Source organism: Myotis yumanensis, unplaced genomic scaffold (assembly GCF_028538775.1).
Source record: "Myotis yumanensis isolate MYYU_CA2020_CCGP unplaced genomic scaffold, mMyoYum1.0.hap1 SCAF_16, whole genome shotgun sequence".
Lineage (NCBI taxonomy): Eukaryota > Metazoa > Chordata > Mammalia > Chiroptera > Vespertilionidae > Myotis > Myotis yumanensis.
This window is the reverse complement of record NW_027223767.1, coordinates 35631826-35650243: the sequence shown is the minus strand read 5'-3', so window position 1 is coordinate 35650243 and position 18418 is coordinate 35631826. Positions and strand designations below refer to the sequence as shown.

The window sequence follows — 18418 nt, the reverse complement described above, 5'->3', positions numbered from 1 at the left end:
AGCCTTATGTTTTCTCACTGCCTCTGGGTAGATTAGTAGATGCCAGAAGCAAAGCCACTACACTTGTTTTCAAGTTAGAAGCAGAAAAAAGAAAAACAGCTTGAGCTGCTTTCGGTATCACAGGCTTTCAATGTGTTATTATTCAACACTACAGTGTCAGATTTAGATTTTCCACCTCGAGGAATTGGGTTTAGCTTTAATTAGTTGCTGTGAATATTTCTGAGCCAACTCTTGGGAAACATTTATCTAGAAAAGTGGTTTCACTAAAATATAAGCTGGATTTAGGGTGTCATTTTTCTATCAAGCTTTGTATCATGTTCACACAGTTATAAATTCTCTCCCGCCATCTGGATGATTTTTGCCACCGCCCACCATTGTTATATCAGATAATTATTCATTATAATTTAAAATACTATAATATTGAGGCCATCTGTATTGCCACCCAAGCTCTATGAGTAGCAGCAGGACTTTAGATCATGAATATTTTTCAGAGAAAAAATGATGCAGGTTATTGTGCATGGAGGCAACTAATGCATTTTTCATCCTGCAACTCTTCAGAAAAACAAGCTTAAAAATACCAGACAAATGAAAAACAGACTTCAGCAGTTACATGCAGCTTCCTGAGTGACTGAAGAATGTGCCTCTTGTGGTTAAAATGAGGGATCTGTTTAATATGGACGAAATACCAACACTCCAGGCATTTTCATTGACATTTCACTGTGACTCTTTGAACTTAGGAGTGCTGACACGAAAACCTATTCTTGCTGCTCTGGAAGCCTTCAGGCAGACTCCAGAGCAGGGCGGGCGAGGTAAAAGGCTGTGTCCCTATCACCTTTTCTCTACTTGTGTCTTTGTGTTTATACTTCACTTTCATTTATACTGTTGCACTCCCCGGTTTCCCAGGATTCCTTTTCTGAAACCAGTTAGGAAACCAGGCAAGGGTTTGTTCTTATGCTCTCAAATCCCATGGCCTCGCCAGCACTGGACTTGCGTAGTAATGGATCAAAGTGAAAATATTTGTGATGGGTATTTGTAAAGACCTTTCCCAAAGGTCAAAGAGCATGTCTGTTCCTTGGAACCATTAGTTTCCCAGAGGGGCTCTCGGGGCACATTGGAGAACAGATTCAAAGGGTAAAGGAGTCTAGGGAAGCCCCCTTCTGTGATTCCCCCCAGCGCCGGCTGGGCTGGGCTGGGCTTCGGGGCAGCCCGGTTGTCTGGCAGCAGCCCGGGAGAGACATGCTGTTTTGTTTAAATCCTCCACATTCTTTGCCATATCCCCATTGGCCGGATGGGGCTCCCCGCCGCGGCCGCTGCTGATGTCAGCCTTGCTGGCGCTGGCTCCTCCCGCACCCACCTCCCGGCCCGAGGCACACTGCAGCTCCGCGCGGACTCTCCGGCTCTGGCGAGGTGGCTGCAAACTCGCGGGCACGCACGGCGCTCGGGGAGCCGGGGGACTCGGGGGAGGGGACGCGTGCGGAAGGCGCCAGCTTGCTCTCGCCCGCCTCTCGCAGCGCGAGCCCAGGTTGGAGGAACCCGGGGCCTCAACCCGGCTGAGCCCAGCGGCGGCGGCTTCCCTTTTCTACCCCAGCGAGCTCCAGAGCGCCTCGGGGACCGGCCCTCAAAAGAGCAGGAAATCTTGTTTACCGCCCGGGGAGAGGAGCCCATCGAGCCTTTGTCTGGAAAGTCAGCATCTCCAGATGAATTCCTGCAATGAGTTTCTGGTGAATTAGCATTGGGCGGCACGGCCGGAGAAGGGGGTCGCTAGGTTCACGACTGGTTTCAGAGGCGTATCCAGCGGGTGACTTTTGTGCATTCGTTTTAATTTTTGGAAATCTCTTTTTCCCCCCTCCCTCGCCGCCACCGGGCATGTCCTGATCTGACGGCCGCTCCTATCGCCTTGAGCTGCGGATCCGAGTGGTTTCCAGCGGGGCTCCCTTCCTCCCTGACTTTGCAACACCGCGTTCCGGGAGAACCGACCTCGGTGAGGAAGGGGGCGGGGGAGCCGCGGACACCCGGACCCAAACCTTGACATGCTCTCGGGTGGAGAGGAGGAAGCCAGGAGCTGAGTGCACCGCCGGGGCTGTTTCTCCCGCCGGCTCCGAGCGCGGGGCTCCGGGCTCCCTGCCCTGCGCCTGGGAGGCAGCCTTGTTGTTCTGGGGGCCGCCCCCCACTTCCTGCTCTGGTGGTCCACGGCCGGCAGGACCATGCTGCTCAAGGAGTACCGGATCTGCATGCCGCTCACTGTGGACGAGGTAAGCGCCGCGCCCGGCCTTGCCGCGCCCGCTCTCGGCCCCCCTCCTGCTCCCCCACCCCCCCTCACCCCCGCCCCGGGACGCCGTGTACCCCGCGGCCGCCTCCCGGCCGTCGAGTCCACTACGGGCGGCAAGGAAACCTGGTGGAACATTACCTCCAAACCAGAAGGCTGGAGGGGAGGGAGGAAGGGGAACTGATGTTTCCAGTTGTCACCCCAGCAGGGGAGGGCGGCCTTGGGTGGGGCGGTGGACTCCAGGTGGGCCCTTCTAGGGGCACCTAGGTCCACATTACTGGGAATCAGAATGCGCCAAAGGAAGTCGGTGCGCCCCCTTTCTCCAATTAAGAAAATGAATAAAGCACACCCAACAGCCCCACGCGCGCGCTGGTAAACTGGGGGTGTCGGGGGAGGGGGGTCATCCCATTCTGGCATGGGCTCAGACTCCCCTCCCGCCCTTTGCCGGAAGGTCCAGGTTCCCTCTGGATCTGGAGGCCCCAAGCCCTGCTGGGGGACACCTCGGAGCCTTTTGAGGGTGGGGGTCCGTCCGGGTCCAGACATCTTGCGGTGGTCGCCCGCCCGGGCGCTGCTCCCGCCACGCCCTCGCAACCAGGCTCCTTGACCTGGCTTCGACCTTTCGCAAACCGCCAGGCTCGGAAACTTTCTGCGACTCTTGTTTCTTCAGCCGCGGGTAGCGTGGTCTGCGAGCGAGCCGCGCGTGGCGGGTGCTGCGGCACGGCCACAGGAGGGCGCTCCAGCACGTGGGTGCGCGTCCGGCCGGGGTTGGGTCCTGTGCGGGTGAGCGGCGGGGGTCGTGATCATTCAGGAAATGATGACTCAGAATTATTCAGGCCCCAGCTTCCCTTTATTCCCGCTCCGCTCCCGACCTTTTTGGTGATCTCACAGTTGCTTAGCTCCTGCCCTGGGGACGGCGAGGGAGCATGAAGCCTGTCAAGGCAATTTGAAACTCACTGGTGTGGTTTGGTATGGCAACACAAACGAAATCAGCGACCCCAACCGTATTTATATTTAAATATAGTGCCCTTAATCTATATCTATCAAGTGTTATTGAGCCACTCTTTTGTGGAAGGGACTAGTTACGTTGGGATAGAAAAAGATAGTTAACCCCAAACGTAGCTATGCTCCCAAGGGTCTGCCTTCATTTGTCGTCTGGAGCAAGTGTTCAGGGAAGACCCACTTACCTTGCAAGGCAAGATCAAAGTAGCTCTGAGTTTACAAAAGGCATCCTGGAGACGCTGGCTGCCAGAGAGAGAGATCAGCCTGCACCGGAATGATCAGTGGAACGTTGCAGTTTGTTGGTATTTGAGAGAGAGCATTTGAGCAAGGTCTTGAAGGATGGAGACCATGTGGGGTAGTTTTGGGTCGTGCATCCTGACTGTGTAAACAAAGTGGTGAAGCAACAGATAGTTCTCTGGAGAGTGAGGGAGGCAAATGAATGAAACTCGAGTATTTCTAGAAAAGGTGAGATCTTCTCAGTCCGTGGGCAGGGAGCTGGAGGTTCAGCTTGGGGGGGAGGGGTGTTCTGGGAGATCTCCTCCTAATGACTTTATTTATTGATCAGAATTTGGACACTAGGGGCCATGTTAGTACTGCATGAAATGCCCCCAAAATACAGGTGCTGGTTAAGAAAATAACTAGTTCTAGAATCTTCTCTATTACCTGCAAAATCTCTTTATTCTGGTTGGTCCTTTCTCAGGCTTTCTTGAACAGGCAGGCACAGCTCCTTTCCCCACTGTTTTTTTTTTTGGACTTAAATACCCACCACCTCCCTATAAAGTAATCACATTTGAGTGGTATAGAAGGAGGCCCTTCCTTCCTTAATTGGCAAATGAAATCAGATTCTACTTGTAACACCATTTATAATTATAACTTAATTAATATATAATTCCTTGAGACTAACGCATGATTCAGTTTCTGTAAGGTCATATTCTGAAGTAGGTTTCTACTTTGTCAGAGAAGCAGGGGGTCATTTTGGATTGATAGAGGTTTCAAACTGTAAGGATTCAGGCGCACCAAATCGGATGATGGATGAGGAGGCTACGCCCATCTTGCCAGAGACTGGACCCCTAGAGTCTGACTGGTAGTAAACCCCACAGTTACCATGATTCCCCTTTGCACTGTGCCCTACCAACCTGAACATTGAATATTGGGAAGCAACTTAATGTCTTCAAAGACAGTTATCATCAGTTTAGGTAGACCTTTGGAACCTACCTAACTTTTGTTTCAACTCTTTTTATTTTTTAAATATATTTTATTGATTTTTACAGAGGAAGGGAGAGGGATAGAGAGTTAGAAACATCGATGAGAGAGAAACATCGATCAGCTGCCTCCTTGCACACTTCCTACTGGGGATGTGCCCACAACCCAGGTACATGCCCTTGACCGGAATCAAACCTGGGACCCTTGAGTCTGCAGGCCGATGCTCTATTCACTGAGCCAAACCGGTCAGGGCTTGTTTCAACTCTTGACTTGCTTTAGGCCAGATTCATGGGCCTATAGAACTTCTGGGACTTATTTCTGTTTAACCACCACCGTTCATTAGTAGCAGTGTCCATATCTTTTAAAATGAGGCAAATGCTTTGTCTTGGAGAGTCATTTTCTAGAACCAACACTGTGTCTGCCGCTGCCCCCCCCCCCCCCCCCCCCCCCGCCCCTGCCCAGTATCCATTTAACTCCTTACTAAGGGGAGAGTAAGGTGGACTGGTGTGTTGTTATCTACATTTTGCAGTTGAGTAAACTGAGATTCAGAATGACTTAATAATGTACACCAAGCCACACAACTAGTTAATAGCCAAGCCAGAACCAGAGCCACGGTAAAAAAAAAAGTAATAATAGATTGTTTTTCCTTATTCTGCTCTTTGCCTGTCACTCATATATTTACTCCAGCAAAAACAAAACACTTTTCTTGAAAACAGATAAAGTCAGCACTACCAACTAAATGAAAAATCAAAATCTCTTGAATTGTTCAAGAGGGTACTGTTTCTACTATTTCTCTAGCCTTATAAAATGTTCCATAGTTCCAGGAAAGAACAGCTCTGGGAGATAAAGAGAAGAAAGCTGAATTACAGTCTAGACGGAGTGTTGGTGTTTTGTTCTGATTTAGACATTAATTTCAGAATAATGAATTATAAGAAGTAACATCCCATGGATTAATTTTAATTAAAAAAATTCATTGGAATAGTCTCCTCATTTATGTTCAACGTCATTGTCTCTGAACTAAATATAAGCCCTTTGGAAAGTTCTGCTCAGCAAAGGGCCCTGGGGGCTGATAGTTGGTCATAAAGAGGTAGTTGTCATTGACTTCATTTGAAACAGTTGGCGATATAGATTCTGGAATTTTAGATTTGGAAGGGCTATTAGAGATGACCTATAGTTGAACCATTTTGCTTTGTAGAGAATAGAGTTGCAGAAGGTTCAGTTAGTTGCCCATCTCATAGCTAAGGGCAGGGTCTAGGCCAGAACCCAGGCCTTCTGATTTCTGGTACAAAGCTGTTTTTACTATCGGATGGGGGTTCTCTCGTTTCTCCCCTCTGGGCTTCCTTGTTGGAAGGAAATATTATCCCTAAGCATGATATGCAAAACAGGTATAGTGTTTAGTTAGAGGTAGGTTAGAGACTTTGACCATGTGTACTTAGGATATTTAAGGGTGGTTAGCTGCCCAGAGGGTGGCCAGGGGGGTTCCATTTGAAGCTACTTTTGTATAACAAGCCCACTGATTTTCCTTAGATTGTATGCTTATTTGGGGTGGCTTTTGGATACATGGCTCCATGGAGATTCTGGTGGCGTTCAAGACCCCTCCCTCCCCAAGAAAACCCTTGGGTGCTGCCACTGGTCCCAGCATCCTAATTCCAAATGTCATCTTCATGACATTTGGGGCACAGTCTGAAGATCACTCCTCCCTGACAGGTACTTAGCAGCAAGATAAGCATTTTCCTAGAGCTAAGCACATCCTAATAAAATCTAAGGCAGGAATCCTTTCGTTTTCATTGCTTGTTCTGGTGTTTAACAGTTCCTGTTCTGCTTGCATTAACATTAATATGTGTACTTTTAGGGATTTATTTGTGGTCTTTAGAGATTTGGTGCACAATGAAAGGTAGAAACATTCTTCTTCCTTCCAAAAAAAGGAAGAAAAAAAAAGAACAGAAAAACAACTTTTAAAAAGACAGAATATTATCTTGTTCTTCACCCTGGCAGGGAGCCAGTGCACTTTATCCAGGCTCTCCAGGTCCCCAGAGACTTTTCTGAGAACAGATTTGGGATCAGGGTGGTGCCATCTCTGGAATGACCTAAATGGAGGTGCCAAAATGCCCGGTTTAATAACATAAAAATAAAATATTTTGTGGGCTGCATCAGCAAACATTTTGGGGCAGGAATTTTTTAAGGAAAGAGATTTTAGGTTTGCCATTGGCATTGACAGTTTGTTTTTGGTACAAAGTGATACCCCTGAGTATAAAGGCTCCCTTGGGTTAATCTTATAGACCTTCCCCAGGATTTCTCATAATTGTAATTTTGAAAATGTTTTTAAAGAATGAGTGTTAATTTTTTAAGAAGAAGAAAAGCAGAAACAAAAAATAAAAAGAAAAACAAAAAAGTAAATGACAACAACAAAAAAGAATGAGCACTATTGTGATATCCACCTCTCCCCCCGCCTTAGATTATTGAGAGGAACCAATGCCAGGGTCATGAGTTTGATTTCTAGGCCATCCTGGTAGCTTCTCTTGCTTGTTCCATAGCCAGGGAACAATGTCCCTCATTCTGCCCAGCTGTCTTGCAAAGCTCCCTTCGTGGTCGTGAGGGGTTCCTGGGGAGAGGAGCGGGTTAAAGGATAAGTGCAAACCTTTCTCCACTAATGGATCAGACAACGAGCAGATGCCATCCTCCTGGCCGGAAAGTGAAATGGACTTTGTGTGTGGAGGGCCCTGCATTTTCCCTGTGATTTCAGTGTGAATGTCCTTCACGTGAAACAGATTCTGGGCCTTGGAAAAAATGCACACTGCTGTGAACAAAACCCTAGTTAAAAGAGGGTGGTAATTAATTTTTGCTTTTCATTTAAAAAGACATCGAGTGTGTCCCTATAGCTCTTAGAAATCAACTTAGAAACCCTGTCTGGTTAATTGAGTATTATTGATACTCGGAGAAAAGCGAGGCATCTTAATTTCAGAAAGGCTCTCAATTCAGGTGAATGGAGAATACTATTTTTTGTTGTAAGCAGTTTTTAAAAACGATGTTTTCAGCTTCCAACCTCTGTAAGGTGTCATTTAGGAAAGTGTGTGTGTTTGTGTGTGTGTGTGTGTGTGTGTGTGTGTGTGTGTAGGCTTCACAAAGTTGTTTTAAATTTAAAAGTGTGTGCACAGTGACAGGCAGTAAATGTGTTTTTCAGGGGCAGTGATTACTGGAAAAGTCCGTTGAGGTTCATTGCTTTAGCCACCTGAGTGAGGGTGCCTGGAGGTCCGTATGGTCAAATAACTCTGAAAACCTTTTTGAAAACCAGCGAACACTTCTGCCTCTGTTCAGAGAAAAAGACAGATATAGAAATTAGCTGATTTGTAGTAAGAAGTCAGGAGGGTTTTACATATCTTGAGCAAATTCAGCCCACTTGGAAAGAAAAAGAGAATTTCAGATTGCAGTCTGCTAACTGCCTGGCCTCCCTGGCTCATGCCTGAAGTCAGGAATTTTGTGGTATTCCCCAGTGGAGATTTTTTTTGTAGACCACATGGCAGATAAATTCCAAGTGTATTATAAGTATTAAAACAGGAAAACAAATCATATCTGGAAAATGTAAAGTTGTTTGAAAAAATTATCTTGGAAGCTTGATTTTTCAGACCACATATCCTCCAACTTACAGGAACTTACAAACAATTCATATAAACAAACAGAGTCTCAGGGGTGCACACCTGCGGGGCGCCATTTATATAGAACCCAATGGAAATAGGGCAGTATGATGGCCCTGCAGCTGACCCCTCTCAGGCTCCCAGCCCCTGCTGCTGCCATGTGTGAACACTTGAAAGTTTAGCCCTGGCTGGTGTGGATTAGTTGGTTGGGTGTTGTCCGATGCACTACAAGGCTGCCAGGTTGAATCCTGGTCAGGGCATGCCTGGGTTGCAGCTCAATCCCTGGTAGGGGACGTGGCATTTGGTCCATGTTGTGCTCTCACATTGATGTTTCTCTCTCTAAAAATCAAAAAAATAAAAGTCTTAAAAAAAAAAAAACTTGAAAGTTTACAGAAAACTTGTGGGTATATAAGTGGAAATGTCGCCTCCTCAGGGACGTCTTTCCTGACCACTCCATCTAAAATAATTTTTCCCCATTATTCTTTATCTCTGCACTTCTTTCTATCATAAGCAGTACTTGTTTTATTTATTTGTTTACTTGTTTGTCATCCTAGAGCTTACAGTCCACAGGCCATTGGAGAAGTTTCATTGCCATTATAAAGTAGATTATGGTGATGGTTGCACAACTCTCTGTAAATATATTAAAAACCATTGAGTTGGTATATAAAATACATCTCAGCCAAAACCGGTTTGGCTCGGTGGATAGAGCGTCGGCCTGCGGACTGAAGGGTCCCAGGTTCGATTCGGTCAGGGGCATGTACCTTGGTTGCGGGCACATCCCCAGTGGGAGATGTGCAGGAGGCAGCTGATCGATGTTCTCTCATCGATGTTTCTAGCTCTCTGTCTCTCTCCCTTACTCTCTGTGAAAAATCAATAAAATATATTTTAAAAAAATAAAATACATCTCAATAAAGCTGTTTATTTTTTGTTTTACATTTTATTTCAGAGAGGAAGGGAAAGGGAGAAAAGAGAGAGAGAGAAACATCAATGATGACAGAGAATCATTGACCAGCTACCTCCTACATGCCCCACATTGGGGATTGAGCCAGCAACCCTGGTATATGCCCTGACCAGGAATCGAACCGTGACTTCCTGGTTCATAGGTCGACGCTCAACCACTGAGCCATGCGGGCTGGGCTAAAGCTGTGTTTTTTTTTGGTTTTTTTTTTAAAGAGGTGCCTATGGATTTTTTCCACCAGAATAGACAATCTATGTTCAGAGAGAGAGCCATTGACAGAAGTGTGGAATTTGAGTTACGAGTACACGGTACCTGTCCTCAAGGAGATGGCTGTGGTTGTCCTGAGTCTTGCTTTCCAAAGGAGGTTGTTCTCTTACGCAGCTGTGAGGGGAAAAATCTGCCAGATTGGATCAAAATGACCACAATTTAGGTCAGAACTTCATACTTAAGGGGAAAAAAGTAATCACAGTTTGAATAGTTACCCAACTATTCAAAGTAAGGCCAACTGCAGGGCTCACTGACACATGTCACAACCCTCTGAACCCCCAGCCCCAGCTCAAGGGGACAGAGGCTGGTGGCCATCATGAAGGTCCCCACCTGGGGACCTTTCTGGCTATGGCTCCAAGTGCATGACTCTGCTTTCTATACTCATCGAATGAGAAGTAATTTGTTAGCAGAATAAATCCTGGAATACACATTTCTGGGGAGGAGATGGTTCTATGGGGGAGTTGAATCCTCTGCCTTAAGACCTCTCGTCATGGAAGCTAACTAGCTATTTAAACTATGTCTCAATAGACTCAGTCTAAGATGGCAAAATCCTGCCCCGTTAGGCTGTGCATTATCTCCCAGGATGGCAGATCACTAGAAGGGAACCCCACTGCACAGGACCCACTGTGGTGGCTGCGGAAGGAGTGACAGAGGAAGGAGTCTGGGGTCATCCACCACTTCCTGGCTGACTGCCTGTGCAACATTGTACATTGCTGTTTGTTGATTTAGAAACAGAAAGCCAGAGCTCAACAAGATTTTGACATCAAGTATTAAAGTGACTCATTCCTTCATTTCCCAGCAATCTGACAAAAGGGGCCTGCTCTTAAAACTCCTTTGTAGACTTTAGTGGAAGCCGACTCATATATCTGAACAAGTAGCTAACGTAAGTTCTTGAGCAAATTTATTCAATGACTCTCCCCTTCTTTTCTTTTTCTTTTTTGCTCCTTTCGGTGAAGCATGACCTTCTAGAATTCCTGTTGCTCCCAAGCAAAGAGAAAAACCTCATCATCCTTTAATTCCTCTAGAATTATGTCTGCTGATCTTTAGGGTGTTGTTTCTTTCCCAGGATGAATCACCTAGAGAAGATTGGCCAAACACATGTAATATGATGACAACCTATAGTCATGTTGTTTTAAGCATCTAATTTGAGCAGCTAATCTCCAAAGACTGCTTCCCTGTCTCATGTCATCTACACACACACACACACACACACACACACACACACACACTTTCAGGTCTGGTTATATTTGCTATATTAAGGTGTTTTCTGAGGAATAGTTTTTTTGGGTTATTTTTTACACCAAAAATTACCAATCAATATATTGAGAAGAAAAATGAGAATTCACCACTAAGTTGGATGCTAATACAGTAGTCCCGGCTTATCCTCAGGATGTGTTCCAAGACCCCTAGTTGATGCCTGAAACCACAGGTAGTACCAAAAACTCCATATACACTCTGTTTTTACCTACACATACCTATGATAAAGTTTAACATATAAATTAGGCACAGTAAGAGATTAACATCAATCACTAATAATCAAATAGAACAGTTATAACCATATATGTAATAGAAGCTATATGAATGCTTTGGGACCATTATTAAGTAGAATAAGGCTTACCTAAACACAAGGACTCGGAGGCTGCGACAGTCTGATAAATGAGTTGGCTACTCAGGGACTAGCAGGTGGGTTGCATATACAGTGTGGATGTGCTGGACAAAGGGATGATTCACGTCCCTGGTGGGATAGAGGGGGACCCTGCCAGATCTCATCACATTACTCAGAATGGCACACAACTAAAAACACGAATTGCTTATTACTGAAATTTTCCACTTGGTATTTTCAGACCTGGTTGACCACAGGTAACTGAAACCGCAGAAAGTAAAACTATGGGTAAGGGGGTGGGGAGCTGCTGTATAATGAAGTTGTTGAAACCTTCAAGTGCACTGGGTCTTATTTGCTAGATTGTTTGTATTTCCCCAAAGCTGTGCAATATTTTTGTCTGTTTTGAACATTGTGGTGGGATTTACTTGTTTATTTCTAAAATGGCAAAGCGTCACTTATCTCTTGATTCTCTGGCCAAAAAGTTTCCAACATGTATCGCCAGTTTATAGAGACAGTGATATGACCTGCTGATGAGTATTGAACCCAGACTTCCGGAAAGTATTGTGGAGAACTGAACAGTGCTTCGAAAGCCAAGGGTTTCACTGTTCGTTTTGCTTATCTGAGCCATCTCTGGCTTCATGTCTCACATAAATTGTGAAAGTTACTTGCCATGACTGTCCTAGGAGCTAGATCTGTGTCACAAGGTCTGGTTGAGTGTGGCCTTGCAGTAACCTTGCTTTTATGCACATAATAAAATAGTCAGCACTATATGCCTCAGCAATGCATTCCATGAAACACTGTTTGGAAAGTGTTTTACATTTTTATTTCTATTTTATATGCTTGGACTGATAGCAGCCACATTTCACGTGCAAAGGAAGGAAAGAGAGAAATTACACTTGTGGAGTGAGTGTCTTCTTATTTCACTTAGTCCTCAGAATGGCCCTGTGAGTGAGATATTATCATCCCACTTTACAAATGTGGACCAGGGGTGCTTGCATGGCTGATCAGTGGTAGACTTGGATTCCCACCTAGGTGGTCCTACTCCATAGGCATGCTCTTTCCTCTACCCAGTTTTACCTTCCTTAAAATCCTAAAGCTGGAAGGAGCACTAGCGGTGATTTATTAAAGATTAAATAACTTGTCCAGGATTATCAAAGAAAATAGTTGGGGGAAGGCAGTTCTTGTATTCCGGTTAAGCTGAGAGAGTGGTCCACAAGTTTTATCCATTGAATGATCAATTTTACCCAAGTACTAAACCAAGTGACATTCCTCAGCTTAACTTTGATAAATGAATCATACTCCTTTGAAAATAACTTGTAGTTCATGCTCTAAAAAAAGAACCACCTCTACAATTTTGAAAATTATTCCTTTTAATGGCAGTGAAAACCTTTGGCTTTTATAGACATCAGCAGCAGAGATGTTCACTGATGAGCACCTGTGAGCTTTCTCAAACTCAGTATCTAAAAATAATGATGGGAACAGACAAAGCGACACCATATTTTTTGGCACATTTAGTCAAAAACTTAAAACTTCCTGTGGAGGTAAGCAAAGAGGAGGGCATGAAAAATGACCAAAATGTACTTGAACCTGCTTTTGCCCACCGCTATATTTATTTGCCCTCCCTGCTGAGATGGCTCACCTTTGTTAGCATTTCGTCCAGAGCCAGTTTACTAAGCCTATGCACAAATTAACACCTCATGTGGACTTCCATAACAAATTTTAACTTGATACAATTATTTCTTTTGAAAATGGAACTTTTTCTTTTTCCAAATTAAAAATTAGCCTCGTGCTTGCTTCGGCAGCACATATACTAAAATTGGAACGATACAGAGAAGATTAGCATGGCCCCTGCGCAAGGATGATGACATGCAAATTTGTGAAGCGTTCCATATTTTTTTTCAAAAAAAATATTAGCCTCAAAAGGCATTTACCAGGATCGAGAATTTTAAAACAATGAAAAACCCAAACAAACCTGCCTTTCATTCCACAGTGGAGATTCAGAGATGTTTTGCTCTTTGTCAGCAGTGTTGGAAAAAACACGTAACCACCTAAAATGACCTATTTGGTTGGATGTGTAAATTCTGGTTAGTTTTTAAAAAAATAATAATTTTTAAGTATAGTGTTCAGTGTGCATTCACACTGTTGGGGCAGCCATTACCACCATCCATCTCTAGAAATCGTTTTGTAAAAGTGGAACTTTGTGCCCATTAAGCAATAATTCCCCATTCTGCCTCCCTCCAACCCCTAGCAACTGCCATTTTACTTTGTTTCTATGAATTTACTACTTGATGTAGCTGGTCAGTTTTTCTTTTTTAAGTCTCCTTTCTATTTATCATTAAACTCATATACCATTTCCTGAAATAAAGCCAATAGAAGTTAAATTAATGGAAACTAACTAGAATTTTTCCTGAGTTCTGTTTTCTTTCAAAGACAGAATATGACAAGATGGAGCCATATCCATATTTTGGGTGGCATTGATGACTCAGATAATGACCTATACCTTTGCAGCAACAACTGAAGTGATTGAAAATTTAAATTCGGGGCTACCTAATACTATCTTGTCATTTAACAGAAAAGTACATTTTTATTTAGAATACTTACTAAGATAGGAAAAAGTACCTGGCATTTTAGAAGCATTTCAAACAAACAAGGTTGGCATTGACAAGTGTTCTTCTATTAACATAGAAGACAGAATATTTGATTAATGATAATGCTTTATTCTTGTCCCAGGAGGAAATAGATATTAATTGGACCCTTTTTCTGAATAGGGAACTGTAGTTAAATGTAAGTTTTTTAAGGAATATATTTTTAAAAATCCTCAACCAAAGATATGTTTTTATTTTTTATTTTTAGAGGGAGAGGAAGGAAGAGAGAGAGAGGAACATCTATGTGAGAGAGCAACATTGATTGGTTGCCTCCTGTACCTGCCCTGACTGGGGATCAAACTCACAACCTTTTGGTGTATGGCATGACACTCCAACCAACCCAGCCAGGGCTAAAATCTTATTTCATTTTATTCTTTTAGGATTTTATAAATGTTTAACTTAGGAGAACAAAATAATTTAAGTCAGTATGATGGCTTAATATTAATCATTTAATTTTGTTACATTTTCATTCTTGTCTACTTTTCTTAGTGATGTCTATAGATAGAGTTTTTAACTCATGAGCTGACAACCTGGATTTCATTTGATTTTATGGGATGATGGTCCTGCCACTGTCAAGGAGAAGTTTGTTCCATGCACTATCCAAGAAAATAATGGGATCTAGAAACATGTTAGTCCTGCATTTCGATCCAGTCTGAGAGCATTTTCCAGTGTGTCTGGGCTACCTTACAGGTGTATTTAACCTCTGATACACCTGAAATATTAGACCCTTGTAATACAGAGTCATAGAAAACAAAACCCTTGTTAAACCAGTAATTAGCCATTAAACAAAACAGAGAAACAACACTGGATAGATGTTTGAGAAAACAAGACGTAATCACTGGCTTGTATGGACAGGTAGTTCTGAAAACAGGGGCATGTCTTCTGAAATGTGTTAGTTCCTTATGGGTAGTGCCCTGGTGACATAGTTCTCCATGAAGAGCATTTTGCTGAGTTTGCCGTGATCTGAAATTATGATGATGCTTCTGTGGATGAAAAGAATAATGCGGCCCCTTAATATCTTTTCACACATATCCATCATTCTGGTCATTCAGCCTCCATAAAAGTGATGCAGTGGATAAAAGTGGTTTATCAATATTTTAAAAATGCTGTGAAAATGGATGGTTCTTTTGTTCAGTGAGACAGGTTTAAAGATATGAAATACGGTTATTGAATCCCCTCCCTCCCTTAAGTGCAGAGAGTAGGGTCACTGGAATTACATTTAATCAGTAGGGTACAGACTGTACCGAGTGTATGGGAGACCCACACCCTGGACCATTGAAGGCCATGATGAATGCTCATTTTTTGATATTATGTTTTTGCTGCTCATTAAGAGGCACTGTGTCCAAAATGAAAAACCTTTAGATTCGGGATTCAATAGTTCACTTTTGGATTGTGCCTGATGGGAACTTGGACACCGCCGAGTGTAATTACATTTTTTCAGCAATGTGACTTGTGGGGCTGCAGATATGGGTGTGCTTCAGCGATTTCTTGCCAAGATCTGGCTGAAAAGGAGCTTGGTGGTTGTTTTTTAAAAATATAGTAATTAGGCTATTAGTTGTTCAAATGGAATAATTCCCTTAAGCCTTTTCAAGAAAAACACTTCCAAAAAGGTCAAGTGCATTTAAAATTAGCCATTATTTATGTAGGTGTTCAGCCTTTTGCCCACAACTCCTCCAGGAGTTGTTTCTTTTTGGAAAAAAAAACACGTTGCTTGTGTCTGTCAGAAATCGTCTAATTTTTCAAAAAGGTTCAGAACTGGTTCTTAGGTCAAAAGCAGCCAAATCCCTGGCTTCACAGAAGGTTCATCATAGAGTCATCTCTTTGTCATCTGCGGAATGCTACACTGAGTGTTCACCTGGCCTTTGGACAGTCTCTTCTGTGGACCTGAAGAAGAAGCTGCCAAGGGCCTTACAGGCCGCGCAGACTGAGAAAAATTCAGAACAAAGTAAAAAAGAGGCAGCGAATTGTGGGGTTGGATTGGAGTCCAGGCCTGTGTTGCTGACCTCTGGGCTCAGATCTGCCCTGGGATGGAACCCGCTCACCCGATGCAGACTCCTGATGGCACACCACCGCCCTATGCCTCCCCCACAACACACCCTCTGGGTGTGTCTCATCTTCTAGCTGGAAGATCAGCTTTCTTTCTGTTCTCATTGGGTCTTTTTGAATTGCAAATCAGCCAAAACTGACAGTGGTCACATTTTAAGTCCTGGTAATTGCCCCAGCTCCCTCAGGGAGTTTCATCATTGTAAAGAAGTATAATTACTTCCAAACGTTATTTTTCTTTCATTTTTTTTCTCTACCCTTTCATTTAATTAAACACTTTGCATTTTATCACTTGTGTTGTCCTATTTGGTTTTTCTGGTGTGGGCTGGTGCAGTATAGTGAGTGTGAGCATGGACTTAGAACAGCAGTTCTCCCTTTGGGGGTCGAACGACCCTTTCACAGGGGTCGCCTAAGACCATGGGAAAACACATATATAATTACATATTGTTTTTGTGATTAATCACTATGCTCTAATTATGTTCAATTTGTAACAATGAAATTGGGGTCACCACAACATGAGGAACTGTATTAAAGGGTCTCGGCATTAGGAAGGTTGAGAACCACTGACTTAGAAGAACTGGCTGAATCCTTGCTGTGTGGTAATCCATGAATTGTTTTAGGAAGACTCAGTTTTCCTGTGCCTCAGTTTCCCCAGCTGTCAACTACTTCTCTTTTCGACTCCATCAAAGACTGATCACATGAGATAGGGAGCCTACAAATGTAAGGGGTGATGATAATTGCCCATCTGTGGGTACTGCATGAATACCTAGTAAACATGCATTCCCTGAGCTATGCACAAAATGATCATTGTCTCACACTTTTAAACCCCTTTATTTTAGGGGGACCACCTAGTACACTTGGAGTGTCTACTTTCCACATGGCTCATGGGAAGGAATTCTAAGATAGATACCCAGAGGATCTGAGTTTGCAGCGTGGGAATGTTATGTTATAGTAAAAAATGGATTAGTTTATTTCCAGCCCTGCAGGGGCTATGAGTTGCTTCTTAAAATTTTATTTTCCATCACCGTGATGTTTACTAGTATGTTGCTATGGTGGTGTGTATCTTGCTTGGGTGTCAAGATTGACATTGAAAATAGATAGGCCAAAATAACAGCTTAACAGGTGGCTGTACTTTGTGATGTTCGTAAAACTCTTTTGCAAAGAAGTCTAGTGCAAGTAAATCATGCAGCTGTGCCCTCTTTTTTTTTTTTTTTTTTTAACACAGTCCTCTCCTTCCCGTATTATATATAGACTTCCCGCTTCTTTTAAGCAGTGCCATGCCGATTTCCTGCAGTAACACAGGGAAAGACTTTAGCTCATTTTATTTAGCAGTGGATATCCTTTCCTCATTTTATGTAATTGGAGCCTCTTCCTAAAAATAACCCTTCTTTTCTTAATGTGATTCTTTTTATAGCTGATGTACTCTTTATTTAAATGGAAGGCCTCTTTTTAATGTGCCATGTACACATACATATAGATTCATACACATATATACATATATTTGTATTTCTCTGTAGGTATAATCCTTAGTGAATGTGGTAGTAGAAATTGTTTTCCAATGACCTGTCGTTAAGCTTTTACTTATTTATGATCATTTTTTTTTCCTTTTAGATAAAATCATAGAAAGAATCCAAGTGTTAAAACAGTTCAGCTTCCTACACCCTGTCAGAATCCTTTCTATAATAATCTTGCATAGTGATCATCTTGCCATTCAGCTTAAGCACCAGCATGGGAGGGTGCTTGCTCTTTTGAGGTATGACCTCTTCTCTGATTGCCCTCTTCGTTTAGAAGACACTTTCTTATGCTTCGTTGATGTCTGCCTCCCTAGAACTTTCATGATCGTTCCTCTTTTTTCCCTCTAGAGTGACACAACCGTTTCCATATGCTGAGTCTTTAAATATTTAAAGACATGTCATCCTTCGGTTTTATCTTCTATGATTTCATAGTCACAATTCCCCCAACTATTCACTTTACGAAATAAATGATTTCCAGACTCCCTCCTCATTCCAGTGGTCCTCCTTTGATACTGCCCTTTAAAAAACATTGAACAGCCCTGGCCAGTGTGGTTCAGTTGGGTGGGTGTCGTCCCGTGCACGGAAGAGTTGCTGGTTCCATTCCTGGTCAGGGCACATGCCTGGGTTCCCGGTTCGATTCCTGAACGGGGTACGTTTGGGAGGCAACTGATTGATTTTTCTCTCTTACTAGTACATCCACATTTCTTTCTCTTTCCCTTCTTTCTCTAAAAATCAATAAAACATATCCTCAGGCAAGGCTTATACATTTTTTAATTTATGAACACTGAAATTGGAAATTTACATAATTTTCACATGTCACAAAATATTACTCTAATTTTGATTTATTTCAACCTCTTAAAAATGCAAAACCATTTGTAGCTCGTGGGCCATACAAAGACAGGCACGGGTGGGATTTGACCCCAGGTATTGGAGGGCCAGTAGGGAAAACACAGAACTTACTTCAGCACCTTATGCTTTGGTGATGCTCTAGCAGCATCATCGGCATTGGTGGTCAGGTCTTACCCAGGAGATCTGCTGGCACTGCTAAGTCTCTTTTTCCAGTGTGTATGAAATCTACCAAAAACAGCAGCCTCATAGCAACAGCAAGCATTACCACAGGACTTTTCAGTGTAAATGCGACGAGTAGCATCTGCTGATTTCCAATTTGACAAAATGTTTTCGATTCGTGCTTCTGTTATTTGATCATGTTAGCTGCTCCTCTTGGCTTAGTGGCAGATGTGGTTAGCATGTCCTTCTGTCTGTATGTGACTTTTCAGTGACATCTCAA

At 43.3% G+C, this 18418-nt stretch overlaps 1 protein-coding gene and 1 non-coding gene across 2 annotated transcripts in view; both read left to right on the top strand.

The window, feature by feature from the left end:
* The first annotated feature begins 1438 nt into the window (after positions 1-1438).
* The window catches only part of PITPNC1 (phosphatidylinositol transfer protein cytoplasmic 1), a 208855-nt gene continuing 191875 nt past the window's right edge, over positions 1439-18418 (top strand). Inside the window, exon 1 of the mRNA XM_070392896.1 lies at positions 1439-2252. Within this exon, the coding sequence (XP_070248997.1) occupies positions 2205-2252 (48 nt within the window). The 5' untranslated portion in view covers positions 1439-2204. The remainder of the gene's footprint in view (positions 2253-18418) is intronic.
* Positions 12715-12824, top strand: LOC138995302 (U6 spliceosomal RNA). The gene has a single exon (XR_011468611.1). It is a non-coding gene; the product is annotated as a U6 spliceosomal RNA (small nuclear RNA).